The sequence below is a fragment of the Canis lupus genome, chromosome 30 (genome assembly GCF_003254725.2).
Source record: "Canis lupus dingo isolate Sandy chromosome 30, ASM325472v2, whole genome shotgun sequence".
NCBI classification, from domain to species: Eukaryota; Metazoa; Chordata; class Mammalia; order Carnivora; family Canidae; genus Canis; species Canis lupus.
In genome coordinates, this window is record NC_064272.1 from 24,026,969 (window position 1) to 24,041,402 (window position 14,434).

Here is a 14,434-nt window from a genome sequence, read left to right on the forward strand (position 1 = left end):
TAGCTTTTCACTAAAAACATGCTCTTATTTCACAGAATACACTTATTCACACTTGAAGTTCTCAGGATTTTCTTTTTCTCCTTTAAAATTTGTTTATTATAGTATTTAATGAGGACTTAGAGAACTTAATTTACCAAAAGTTGTCACCTTCTTTTACATATTCTAAACTTTAACATAAATATTTCTTGAATTTGAGGCTTCAGGGAATATAATCCTACATATTGTTTGAAATTTCATTTACTTAGAATAATGGATACATTAATTATATCTATCCAAAATGACAGAGGCAGTTACTCAGATACCATGTAACATAACAAGTCTGTGTACAAATAACTTTTTCATTAATGATTCCTTTCACTCTTGTGGTTTTTCCTTCTAGATAACTATGATTAAGCACCTTAGAAAGTTGAGGTAATTTCTTCCTGTTTATTTTTCTTAAAGCAAAGCCAGCCAGCACAAGCCTCTCCAAGTAGAAGACAACCTGGGAATAGTGAACGTAAACGAAAGGAACCTCGAGAAAAAGATAAAGAGAAAGAAAAGGACAAAAATAGCTGTGTCATTTTGTAACAAGTGTTGGATTCTGTTGGATGCATCTATATGTCTTGAGAAACAAAACCACAGGAGGAAAGGAAGAAAAACCGATAAATACCGTCTGTGCCTGATTTCCCAATGGATTTTGTTCATGTTTTTCAGGGGAAAGGTTGTTACTTAGTTACAATCAGACTTTTTCAAGTCACACAGTACACTCTTTATGAGCTGGAGTTTCATGTTACAAGTTGGAAATGCTGTGTGTTTTCATTCATGAAAAATACTTCACTTGTAGCCAAATAAGCAAATCACAGCAAATTTTGTGTCATAGTGACATTCATAACTCATATCAGTTAGTAAGCTATTTTATCTTCTGTTCTAACAATGAATGGAGGTAACTTATTTCGTCTGATTCCTTCCTGAAATCTAAATATTAGCACAATAGTTTCTGAAATTAATTTTTACAATGTTAAATTATTATCTAATCCAAGAGAAACCAGGGGTTTAATACAGGGATGTAAAAAGAGAGAGAAAAAAACCAACACAAACAAAAGAACCATGACAAAAAATAACAGAAATAAATAACCCTTAATCCTATATTGGACTAGTTCAGCCCTTGAACAGCTTTACCTTTCTTTAGGAATGTACATTTTAGATATTATCTTGAGAACTGATAATGGAGCTTGGGTTTAATTTAGATAGAAAAAATAATTTGTATTTCTTTTCCAATAGCAAAAAAATTGCATAACACTAATACTCATATTCTATCAAAATCAGATATTAATAACTTTGTAGTGTTGTGAAATTTTGAGGAATTTTGAAATATTTAATATAGGTAACTTGTACTACAGTTACTACTTATTGACAGTGTGTGAGAACTGAGTATAGGAAGGAAACCACAGTGGATGCTAGGCCTTGTAAATATGGGATGTAGAAAAGCAGATAGTTCAATGTCTACCTTTTTCTAGAATTACCTTGAACCTTAAAATTTAAATCATGTTTATTTGCTGGAAAATTAAGTATACTTACTAAAGCCAACAAAAAAAAAAAGCACATTTCTGAAAGTAATTTAGAAATAATTTCTGAGTCTAGTGAAAAAGCATTAATAAAAATCTGTTTGAAAATAGATAAGAATTGGGAGAAATTTAGGTAAAAGCAATCAGATTTTTTTTTAACTTATGGGAACCAACCAAATAGACCTATAACATCTTGTAGTGTTTATAGGATTCAGAAAGAATATTTATTGAACTTTATTATGAGGCAACACATATTTTCCAGTATTTCTACTATCCTTAATAGTCCTTTTTATATGCTTTATATTTAAAAGTTTGTTTTAGTCATTTTTGAAAAGACTATTGCTGCTGCAAGTAGTTATGTGATTTACATTCTAAGCCTCAGTAAATTTGTTTAAGAGCATCTTAATCTAACCTGAGCATCGACTTGGAGAATGTTCTTGTGGTCTAGGATGACAATAGACTACAAAAAAAATGTGGTCTAGATTTCTTAAGCTATGTCCTTAACATTCTCCATGATCCAAGACCATTTATAGGATGAGTCTATATGTAAAAATAAAAAGTAAAGTCTTATTTATGGAAGGAATTATTCTAAGGGAAAAATCCAGGGTCAAGCTTTATGTCATGTCCTTCTGTATTGCATGTCTGGTTATGTTATACCATTTGTTTATCCCTTCAGATTTCCTATGCTAGCATGATAAATCATCATCAGAGAACCTGTTTGGGGTATAAAACTTTGGTACAAAATATTTGGTGAGTCTTTAATTTAATAATCAGATGTTCTACAGAATTCTCTGTTGGCTCAAGCAAGTTGACCTTAGTCCAAGTTTTCTCTTGATATCACTCTATTGGTTGAAGGAGGAAACTCAAACCTCAGCATTTGTTTTTCCTAGAACAGATAGTAGGGACAATGCATTATATTATAATATGAAAAGGCAAAACAGTAAATCCTTAGAAATTTTAAAAAGCATATTTGAGGCATATTTTTCCATAATTATATACTTATCTATTTATTACCCTTGAAAAAAATGTGTAAAAGTTATTCTGTTATTTGTTACTATCTTCTTAATTTGTTCCAAAGATAATACTGCCATTCTGCATTCCCTCTGGAAGAAAAATAACTCACTCAAAACCAGCAGTGCTGCTATCAGATAAGTAGATGTCAATGTATACTTATATAAAAATAACTAAAAAACATGTGTTGTTAATTCAACCTTTTTTCTATGTAATATTTCCAAGTCAGACTTTCTTACATTCCTGAAGTTCAGTTTGATATACCAAGAGTAATAATGATAAAATGTTTGATTACTGTGAGGAAAAAAATTAAATGTTCAGTCCTATTAAAACAAACTTCTTGGAGATACTGATTTCCCATCCTTGAAGATTAGAGAGTTATTGTGTCTTTATTTTCTTATATTTTGCTCAAGGCAACAAATTACATATTCAGACATTTCATTGGTGGTTTGGGTACATTGGAATTTGATAGTGGTATATTCAAGTCTTTCATTCACAGTGTTTTGTAGTACTTGAAAACTGTTACATGAACTGCTTGAGCAGAAGGTGGAACTTAAACTTTTTGTTGTTAATATTTATAGGCTAGATTAAGGACACATTTGCATCAACCAATCACTGTTAGAGCTAGCAAAAGCGACATGAATGTGAATGGATATGGTCGCTGTACTTTCTTGTACTTTATAAAGGCTATTTCTTAAGTTTAGTGACCAGTCTTCGTTAGCAATATGAAAATTGTCCTCATGTGTATCCCACTGAATCAACAATGCTGTGATTTACAATAGGTTATCAACATTTAAAAGTACTTTTGTGCCTGTTTGTATGCGTGTGTGTATCTGTTCTTCTGAAGCAAGGATCCACGACTTCTATTGTCAAAGCAATCTGGGAACTTTCCCTCAAATTTAAGAATTATCACTTAAAAAAATACACACACACACACACACACACACATACATACACTAAGCAGTCTGAAGCAGCTAAAATTGGCATTGGCTGCTTCCTGTAATATGCTGGTCCAGTGTGCTTAGGTGAAGTAACTTCCATGTTTCAAGGTGTCAGCTTAGCAGTTGAATGAGGCATAGATTTAAGTTTAGGATTAAGTTTTGGAATATATTTTTTTAGTGTCTCATATTTCTAGTATTTGACTACTTATCCCATATTATGTTTCAAATTCTTCCGCATACTTCTTGATCTTAGCTTAATTAAGCAAGTTAATAACAGGTTAGTTGACTGAACCCAACATTAACCATTTTGTACTTGCACAAAACCTTAATACTTCATTTTTACTGAATTATCAGCTCAGGTCACTAAGTGAGACCTTGAGAGGAAAGAGGACTAGAAGTCAGATAGATATTTAAGGAAGGAATTGTTGTAGTCCATATATTAATGGTAATGTCCTGCTGGAGAAATATTCAAGGCAAGAATTTCTAGAACTGTCCTCAAACTCATTTATTTAAAAAAAAAATCTTTTAAGCAAAAAAAGTAAATTGATTACATTTTACTTAATTTCCTATTAAATATACTAGTTATTTTAAAATATGGAAAATTTAGTTTGATAAAATAACATGGAAGTATTAAAGACAGTACATAGTTTGTATTTTAAGAAAATACAAATATGGAAATGTGGAAGTCTGAACTGTTTTAAGTCTAAAAATCTGGCTTTCATCTTTCCAGGGGCAAATTTTCTGTGCCTCAATTTATTCTAAACATGTAAAAGATGTGCATTTTTTAGTGCTTTAAACTCCTGAATAAAGGGCATAGTAAAAACTCAGAATATTACTTAAATAATCATAAACATTATAGTTTCTGTTCTTGAGTGTGCAGATCTTTTTCCCAATGACAATATTTCTTAAAGTCAGTTTTTTTTTTAATGCTGTTAAAATGCGTAGAATTATCTTGTCTTTGAGTATGGTATCATCTCTTCCCAAAATGTATTTTGTGGTTGCTTTTGTGTTTTGTGGACTGTAAGATCAAAATCAAGAGTATTTTGAGAGTATAAGAAGTATTAAAAGTCTATTTTTTTCCAATATCTTTCATATATCTAAATACTTAGATTCTCTTTGCCTTTTTCTCCATGGAACAAAGTACAGTGGTATCAGGTTACTAATTGCATATGTGTAAACTGGTGCACGGATGGAATTCATTTAGGTCTGTTAAGTACTGTCATATTTAGGACTATTTGAATTATTTGTTTTTTAGTATAAAATGTTATTTGGTAATGTGCAGATAAATTCCTTTTAGAAAGTGACAGAAAATCAGATCTTAGGTTCTCTGGGAATATAGTGGGTTTTTGTTTTTTGGGTTTTTTTTTTTTTTACTGATACCCAATACTTCTATAGCTACTGAGAAAATCTTACAAAGAACTGAGGTTACTTGCCTCAGGTAACACTTTAAAACAAACTAAAGTTTAAAATTGAAGGCATCTTGGCCAAAATAATTACAAAAGAGAAATAATGGAATCTGAGGGACAGATTGCAGGACCCAGGTCATTTTAACTTCTTTTGAAGATCTAAATTTTAATTCACACGTCTGTTACTTAATGCCAGTGTCTCTGCTGTTAGAAATCAGAGTTTAATATATTGTGAATATGCATATGTATTTTCACATAAACTAGTTTCTAATTTCACTTTTCTGATCTAAAAAAAACAAACTCAAAAACTTGGGTCAAAGTCTTCAACAAGAGCTGAACTATTTTCTTTTTCTTTTTTTTTTTTTTTAACTATTTTCAAGTTCAGTTTTATCCTGTTGTCCTGAGATTTAGACTTCTCTGCATATAATAGGTATTTTTGAGAACATGGTACTATCCCAGATAAGGAATTGAAACATCATGGCAGAAATACAAATCCTAAACTATAAATCACAGTAGATTTAAAAGACAAAAAGTTCTAGTATTATTCTGTAATGGCTCTATTTTATCTGATACTAATTTTAAGATTTTTTTTCAAATCACTTGATTTGTCATTAACTTAAAAAACTTTATATGCCTCCTCTATGCAGTATTCTGCTTTGAGTGGCAGAGATGCCTCTTAGATTAGAGGATGCACAAAGCAAAATTCTTCTGAAGGTGATGCTGGCTTCTTTGGGTCTGGCAGTCACAGCTGCCATGAGTCCTGCCATAGGAAGTTAGGGAAAGTGAAATGCCCATTTAAATTCTCAAATCAGTGACCTGTCCAAATGGGCATTATCACTAAAATACCTTGTAGAGTGGTTCTAACAGAATATGTTTAAAGACTAAGACTGGCATTTAATCTTTGAAGATCTGTCTGGTGTGTCTCAATATTGTCAGTTTTTATTCCTTTTTACATCTTAGTTCTATGATCATTTTTTTCTGGAGTACATAGGCTATCATAGCTATACAGATTTTTAAAGATGAGGATTTGAGAAACTTCCAGTGGTTTTTGTTAAAAAGCGACTTTCCTCAATAAAATGACAAACATTGTTTTCACAGATCCACATATCACAAAAGTAGGACAAAACGATAGCAGACTGGTATATGACTGCTACATAAGGGTCAGTAAAAGGGATAATCTTCACTTGTGCTTCTTTAGAGGTACTTGAAAGTCATCTCCTAAAGTTAGTGCATGTGAGTCTTTTTCCTTGAATTGTGCAGGATAATTGGATGGGGCACATATTTTGGGGGAATAGCAAGTGAAATGGTATCATGACTGCAGAGGCAAGTGATCTTGAAATGTAGTAAGAAGAAACAAATTTTCTTCCTCCATTTTCATGTCCGACTATTCAGGAAGTTACTATGACATATCATAGCTCTCTTGTGTTAGGCCAAGATTGGCCAATTGAAATAGAGTTCTCAAAGAGTTTAAATATATAGTATATGAGCACTTGTTCTTTCCTCCTCTTCTGTGCTATCTTAACACCCTTTCTATATCTGAAATAATTCATTCATCCAATTTGCTTTGTGACCAGCTTTAACTGCAGTTTTAGGCTAATAGCAACCATAGAGACTGATACAAAACAGCCTTGAAATACATTTTTCAAATGACACCTAAAAGCACCTACCCAACTTAGAACTGAACTGAATTTCTATGAAAAAAAGTTATTGGTTTTAAATGCTAATTATGTTAAAACTATTTAATTCTAAAAACTAGGTCTTAAACAAGTTTCCAAAGTTTCATTTTTGGAGGATATTCCTAAAAAAAAAAAAAAGAAAAGAAAAAAAAAAAGGGCATACTGAATAGATGGGAAAGTATAAAATAATTCTAACAGAATTATTCAGTATTATTCAACATTTAATTTCATGTTTGTTATTGTACCACAAAGATAGTGTCATTCTTGGATTAAAATGTTGGACTTTTTGTTGATGTACTTAAAACTGTAACCAGTGATAACACCCTTAGTATTTTTTATTATAGATTATATTTTATTTCAATAAACTTTGATATTTAGACCAAACAGTCTTTCTGCTATGTATATTCATCTCATGAAGGTACTTCTTACAAAGTGGGGCAATGAAGAGATGGGGAACTGCCATTGATTCACATTTACCTAGGGTTAACTCTTAGAATACTTGGGCCAACTCTTGATAAAGACAGAGTTTTATCCCTGAAGGCAATGAACCAAAAAATTAACTCTAAACTATACAATACTTAACTACCTGATCCCAATGGTAGATTATTTCTGATACTTTTATCCTCTTGGAGAACTAAGCTAGAAAGAGCTGAGAAGGGATCGCTTTATCCTTATACCAAGCCAACCCTAATGTAAAGTTTTTGTCCAACAATTTAATGTCCAAACCGGCTAATGTCTAACATTTCTGTGAAAGTTTCTTAGACACCACAGCCCTCTGAGCAGAATTAATCATTGCACATAGTGTTTTGTTGACTTCCCCTTGTCACAGCATTTAAGATAAATTGTGAGCCTTCTAAGAATAGGAGTCCAACCTTACTCATCTTGTATTCTTGGCACATTATATGATCATTGGCACTTTAATGAACTTGAATATCTATTTAGAGGAATTTTAAAGATAGCCATATGAAATAGTCATTGCTTGCCTGCCCTTTAAGTAAGTAAAATAGGTAGGTTGGGTTGAGTTGATTTTCTCCTGTAGCATAAAAGTTATGTAGATAGAGGAAATTAAAATTCCTAATCTTTTATCCCTGCCTCTGATTTTCCTTGGGCATCATCTTACATCCTCCCAGAGTTGATGGAAGAATACAGCAGCTTCAACAAAACTAGAGTAAGCAGCATTGTCCTTTCCTCATACCTTCTCTCGTAGGATCCCTTTCCTCACTCTATATTATCCTATGATATAGGCACCTATTGATTTGTTGGAGCTGAGATTTGAAGCCAAGCAGTCAGACTCCAGAGGCGTGCTCCCAAATAGATCTGGAAGGGGACATACAGGGTCTAAGCCAGGTCTGTGTGCAAATTCTGACCCTGGACTTTTGAAGTCACATTTGTTTCAAATCTGCAGAAATCTGTAAAATCAGGCCTATTGGCCCTTTTTGTACTTTTTAGTTTTAGAGCAAGTTAATACAACATAGCCTGTTTGCTTATCTCTAAAATGTAATAATTTATACCTTGTTGAAAAGATAATGCATATATAGTGAGAGGCACATAACAATAAATTATAACATCATTATTAATAGATACGAGAAACTTATTTTATTTATTTATTTTTTACCAAGCCAAGAACTTTAAGAAAAGGCTCCTTAAGCCTCATAAAACATTTCTATTCTCTCCAAATATAATGCTGATCCTTCCATAAGGGCAATCAACCTGGTCTCAGAATGACCCAGAGTGAAAAAATGTGCAACAAGCAATCTTAATACATAGAATAATATAATAATGAATTCCATATAAAACTGGAAACTGGCATGCTCTCCTTGAAGACTAGCTAGGTTATTTGCTTATCAAGAATAAAATACATCAGGAGACCTAGGCACCTCGACTTTTCATAGGAAGGACCATATTTAGACTAAGCTGTAGCATTACATTTTAAAAATAAGCGTAAGTCAGGAGCAGAGGACAAAGAACCAGACCAAGTCAGCACCTTCAACAAAGTTCAGGGTCGTGTAGGGGAAGAAAAAAAATTTTCCTTCTGCCCTTGTAAGTTCTTGACTCGGGCCCCATATAAGACAGATTAATAAGAAAAAGAAAAGAAACATTTATTAGCATGTATCCCTCATGTACACTTGGGAGATAGGGAATGATGCATTAATTCTCAGAGGTGGCTTAGAATTCAGGCTTAAATACCATTTCAGATAAAGACAAAAGAAGAGTGTGGGGTAGTAACCAGAGAAAACAAAAGCAAGGTTTGGTTTTTAAAATTTATTCATGAGAGACACAGAGAGAGAGGCAGAGAGAGAAACAGGCCCCATACGGGGAGGCCCTGGGCCGAAGGCAAGCGCCAAACTGCTGAGCCACCCAGGCGTCCCCCAATTTAAAAATTTTAATGAGCGGGGATCCCTGGGTGGCGCGCCGGTTTGGCGCCTGCCTTTGGCCCAGGGCGTGATCCTGGAGACCCGGGATCGAATCCCACGTCGGGCTCCCGGTGCATGGAGCCTGCTTCTCCCTCTGCCTGTGTCTCTGCCTCTCTCTCTCTCTCTGTGTGACTATCATAAATAAATTAAAAAAAAAAATTTTAATGCGCATAATGAACCTTACTTTTGGGACGCCTGGGTGGCTCAGTGGTTGAGCATCTGCCTTCGGCCCAGGGTGTGATGCCACAGTCCCAGGATCGAGTCCCGCATCAGGCTTCCTGCATGGGGCCTGCTTCACCCTCTGCCTATGTCTCTGCCTCTCTCTGTGTCTCTCATGAATAAACAAAATCTTAAAAAAAAAAAAAATCTTTTAAGTTGGTGTCTTCTCCATTGACAAGATTCTTTTGTGACTTAGTCATTTTCTTTCAAAGGAAGATTTCCTTTGTAAATTTAAATTTCCATTACAAAAGGTAAACTTCTGTTTTCAGAACTCCTATGTCTATTTCTCAAAAAATACACAAAGAGGCATATTTTGGGGTGGCATTTTGTTATCCTTCAGGCAACTCAGGCAAAGGCTGACACATCACCTTTAAAGGAGTCTTCATTCTTTTTAAAGTAAGCTCTAGGCCCAATGTAAAGCTTGAACCCAGGACCCCAAGATCAAGAGTCTCATGCTCTGTTGACCGACCAGCAAGGTGCCCCAAGAGGACTTTTCTTTGGATTGCCAACCTTACTAAATAAGTCACTATAAAGATAAGGTAAATTAAGTAACTAGTAGCCCTGAATCCTGGCATTCCACTGAATATCCTAGTCCTTGGAACAGGTTGCTCACTGGTTACTATGAATGACTGTAACAATACTCCACATTTATAACAATACTCCAGGCTATTACTATGTATCAGATGTTGCACTGTTTATCTTCTTATTCTTCATCCTCACAGTTTTAGGAGACTGATACTGTCACAGTTAAACTTGAAAGATTACACAACTTGAAAAGGTCACTACTACTGGCAATGCTGAAACTTAAAACCAAACCTGTCCAACTCCAAAGCCCCTTCTCTTCCTTCAAAATTATGGAAGTGTTCACACACTTGCATGCCATTCCTGACTCTAATGTGGAGAGGAGTCATCTGTCCTCCTAGACTTGAGTATTTGTTCAAGATGTAGGCTACCTATGACAGAATTAGAATCTCGGCACAGGGAGGCTACAGGAAATCCTTTAAAGTCACATTTTGGGGCTAAGCATTTGAAATCTTGCCTCATCAGTGTTTTGGTTTTATTCCATTGGGGTGGAACTGGAGTACCACTAGATTGTCCATTAAAAGGTCAAAGGTTATGGTCTGAAATTTTCTGAAGCTTCTTTCTGTGTTTTTGATTTACCAAAAGAATATATTCCAGTCCAATTGAAAAGCTTTCCAAAGATGGTTTATTCTGCTGATAGGATTTGGAGTCCAAATTAAAATATACCTTTTTTGTAATCACTGCCTCTTAGATTTATTCCCCTTTATAAAGATTTCATTCAACAAAATGCAGTAAGTTTTGGCATACCTATCATATTCTAATGACCTCCTTCCTTTCTTAAGCCACTTCTTTTACTTCTGAAATATTTCATACACATTTCGGGTATCCAATCAACAATTTAAATCTGGGATCAATAAGATTTCTCTTCTAGAGGTGTCATGGTTTTATTCTCACAGTTAGATCTGTGATCCTTTCAAGTTAATTTTTTTTTTTACTACATAAATTTGATGTGTAGCATTGTGTAAGTTTACAGTGTGCAGCATTTTGATACTTTATATATTAGGATTGATCCTATAATGCTATTTATCACATTACATAATTATAGTATATCATTGTCCATAGCCATTATACTGTGTATGAGATCTGTAAGGCTTATTTACTACTTGCTACAAGTTTATACCCTTCAAGACTATCATTCTTACCCCATCCTCTGAGAACCATCATTTTACTTTGTTTTTTACAGATTTAACGTTTTTAGATAAAACATATAAGTGATATCATACAGTACTTGTCATCCTCTGACTTATTTCACTTAGCATAATGTGCTCAAGGTCCATCCATGTTGTCATAAATAGAAGGATACTTTCTTTTTTCAAGGCTGATTAATATCTTGTTGTGTTATGCACCACATCTTTTTTATCCATTCATCTGTTGATGGGCATTTGGGTTGTTTCCATATCTTGGCTGTTGTGTATAACAGTGTGATAAACATGAGAGTGCATATATATTGTCAAAATCCTCTTTTACTTTCCTTTGGATATATATCCAGAAGTGAAATTGCTGGATTGTAGGTCTATTTTTAAGTTCTTAAGGAAACTTCATATTGTTGGACCAATTGACATTCCCACCAATAATGTATAAGGCTTCTCTTTTCACCACATCCTTGCCAACACCTGCTGTCTCTGGTCTTAATGATAGCCATTCTTTTTTTTAACTTTTTTTTTTTTTTAAGATTTATTCATTTAAGAGAGAGAAAGAGAGGGAGAGAGAGAATCCCAAGCAGACTGTGCACTGAGCCTGACATGGGGCTCGATCCCATGACCTTGAGATCACCACCTGAGCCAAAACTAAGAGTCAGATGCTTAACCGACAGCCCCATGTTAGCCATTCTAACATGTGTGAGGTGATATCTTCTCGTGGTTTTGATTTGCAGTTCTCTGATGATTAGTGATGTTGGCCATCTTTACATGTGTCTGTTGGCCATTTTGATGTTTTTTGAAGAAATGTCTATATAGTTCTTCTGTCCATTTTTTTAAACAGTTTGTATTGTTGTTATTGAGTTGACTGAGTTCTTTGTATATTTACATAGTAACCCCTTATCCATATATGGTTTGCAAAAATCTCTTCCATTCTGTAGGTTGTCTTTTCACTACATTGTTTCTTTTGCTATATAGGAGCTTTGAGTTTGATGTAGTCTCATTTGTTGATTTCTGTTATTTGTTTGCATTTGGCATCACTCCCCATTCCCAAATTACTGCCAATACCAATGTTAATGATATTCTTTCCCTACATTTTCTGTTAGGAGTTTTATAGTATCAGGACTTTAATTCTTTGATTCAAGTTAATTTTTGTGAATGGTGTGAGAATATGGGTCTATTTTCATTGTTCTGCAAGTGTTTACCCAGTTTTCCCCACGCCATTTGTTGAAGAGACAGACTATTCCTTCCCCTTTGGGTATTCTTGGCTCCCTTGGTGAATATTATATATGCCATGACTTAATTCTGGGCCCTTTATTCTGTTCCATTGGTCAATGTGTCTATTTTTGTGCCAATACCATACTGCTTTTTTATTACTATGGCTTTGTACTGTAGTTTTTAATTTTGAAGTATAATACCTGTGGCTTTGTTCTTTTTTTCCCCAGAATTTGTCTAATGGGGACCTTCTGTGATTCCATATAAAATTTTAGGATTGTTTCTTCTATCTTTGTGAAGAATGCCTTTGGAACCTTGACAGAGAATATTTTCAATTTGTAGATGGCTGTGGGTATGGGCATTTTAACAATATTAATTTTTCTGAACGCTGAACACAAAATGTTGTTCCATCTGTATCTTCTTCGGTTTCTCCCAGAAAGGTTATTATTATATAGATCTTTCACTTCCTTGGTTGAAATTATTCCCAAGTATTTCATGGATTGTGGTGCTACTATGAATGGGCTGTTTCTCTTTATTTCACTTACAGATCCTACATCATTATGTAAAGGACTGAAATTGATCCCTGTATGTTGATTCTATATACTGCCACTTTACTGATATTGTAGCTTACTTCCAACAGATTTTTGACTGATTCTCTGGGATTTTTCTACAAGAAGGATAATATCAGCACAATAATAACAATTTTACTTATTCCTCTTTGATTTGGATGCCTTTTCTTGGTCTTACATACTTGCTCTAACTAGACTTCTAGTACTATATTGAATAGAAGTGGTGAAAGTGGACATCCTTGCATTGTTCCTGACCTTAGGGGAAATGCTTTCATTTTTTTTCTCCATTAAGTATGTCAGCTGTGGATCTGCAATAGGTGGTCTTTTTTATATTGAGGTATGTTCCTTCCATGCCCAGACTGTTAAGGGTTTTCATCATGAAGCGATATTGTTATTTTGTCAAATGCTTTTTGTGTACCTACTGAGATGATCATGTGGTTTCAATCTTTCATTTTATTGCTGTGATGTGTTACTTTTATTGATTTCTGTGTGTTGAACCATCCTTGCATCCCAGGGATAAATTCCATTTGGTCATGGTGTATAATCCTTTTAATGTGTTCTTGACTTCAGTTTGCTAATATTGTTGAGTTTTTGCATCTATATGCGTCAAGGATATTGATCTGTAGTTTCTTTTTTTTATGGTATCCTTATCTGCTTTTGGTATCAATGTAACGCAGGCTTGTACAACAAGCTTGGAAGTGTTCCCTCCTCCTCCCTAATATTTTGAAAGAGTCTGAAGAGGATTGGTGTTAATTCTTTAAATGTTTGGTAGAAGTCTCAAGTGAAGCCATCTGGTCCTCAAGTTTTCTATGCTGAAAGGCTTTTGCTTACTGATTAAATCTCTATTTCTTCCCGATTCTGTCTTGATAAGTTGTTTCTAGAAATGTATCCATTTCTTCTAGGTTATATAATTCATTGGCATATCATTATTCACAAGAGTCTCTAATGACTCTACTATTTCTGTAGTATCAGTCGTAATGTCTCCTGTTTCATTTTTAATTTTATTTGAGTCAATAGCTAAAGGTTTGTCAGTTTTGTTTATCTTTTGGAAGAACAAGCTCTTAGATTTGTTGATCCTTCTATTGTTTTTCTGATCTTTATTATTTCCTTCCTTCTCCTAACTTTGGTTTTAATTTTTCTTTTCTCTAGTTCATTGAGGTGTAAAGTTAGGTCATTTATTTCAGGTCTTTCTAATCTTTCTAATTATATCTATATCTATATATATATATTTTTAAGTAGGCTCCATGCTTGATCTCACAACTCTTAAGAGTTGCATGCTCTTCTGAGCCAGCTAGGCACCCCTCCAATTTCTTAATATATACATTTGTTGCCATAAACTTTTCTCTCAGAACTGCTTTTGCTGCATCCCACAATACTTGAAACTTTTTATTTTCTTTTTGTTTCAAGGTAATTTTTAATTTGCTTTTTGATTCTTCTTTGATCCAATGGTTGTGTAGGAGACTGTTGTTTAGTTTCCACATATTTGTATGTCTTCTCAGTTTCCTCTTGTTGATTTCTAGTTGCATACCACTGCGGTCAGAAAAGATATTTGGTATGATTTTGATCTTAAATTATCTAAGATTTGTTTAGTGGCCTATGTATATGATCTATCCTGTAGAATATTCTGGATATGTTTGAAAATAATGTGTATTCTACTGCTGTTGGATGGAATGTTCTGTATGTGTCTATTAAGTCCATTTGTTCTAAAGTGTGGTTCAATT

The 14,434-nt window shown here is 33.9% G+C and overlaps 2 protein-coding genes across 2 annotated transcripts in view; one reads left to right on the forward strand and one right to left on the reverse strand.

Annotated features, from left to right (window-relative positions):
• MINDY2 (MINDY lysine 48 deubiquitinase 2) overlaps positions 1 to 6,962 on the forward strand; it is a 74,448-nt gene extending 67,486 nt beyond the window's left edge. Inside the window, exon 9 of the mRNA XM_025472656.3 lies at positions 442 to 6,962. Within this exon, the coding sequence (XP_025328441.1) occupies positions 442 to 567 (126 nt within the window). The 3' untranslated portion in view covers positions 568 to 6,962. The remainder of the gene's footprint in view (positions 1 to 441) is intronic.
• The window catches only part of SLTM (SAFB like transcription modulator), a 98,477-nt gene that overhangs the window by 16,990 nt on the left and 67,053 nt on the right, over positions 1 to 14,434 (reverse strand). The gene's annotated exons all lie outside the window — the stretch shown is intronic.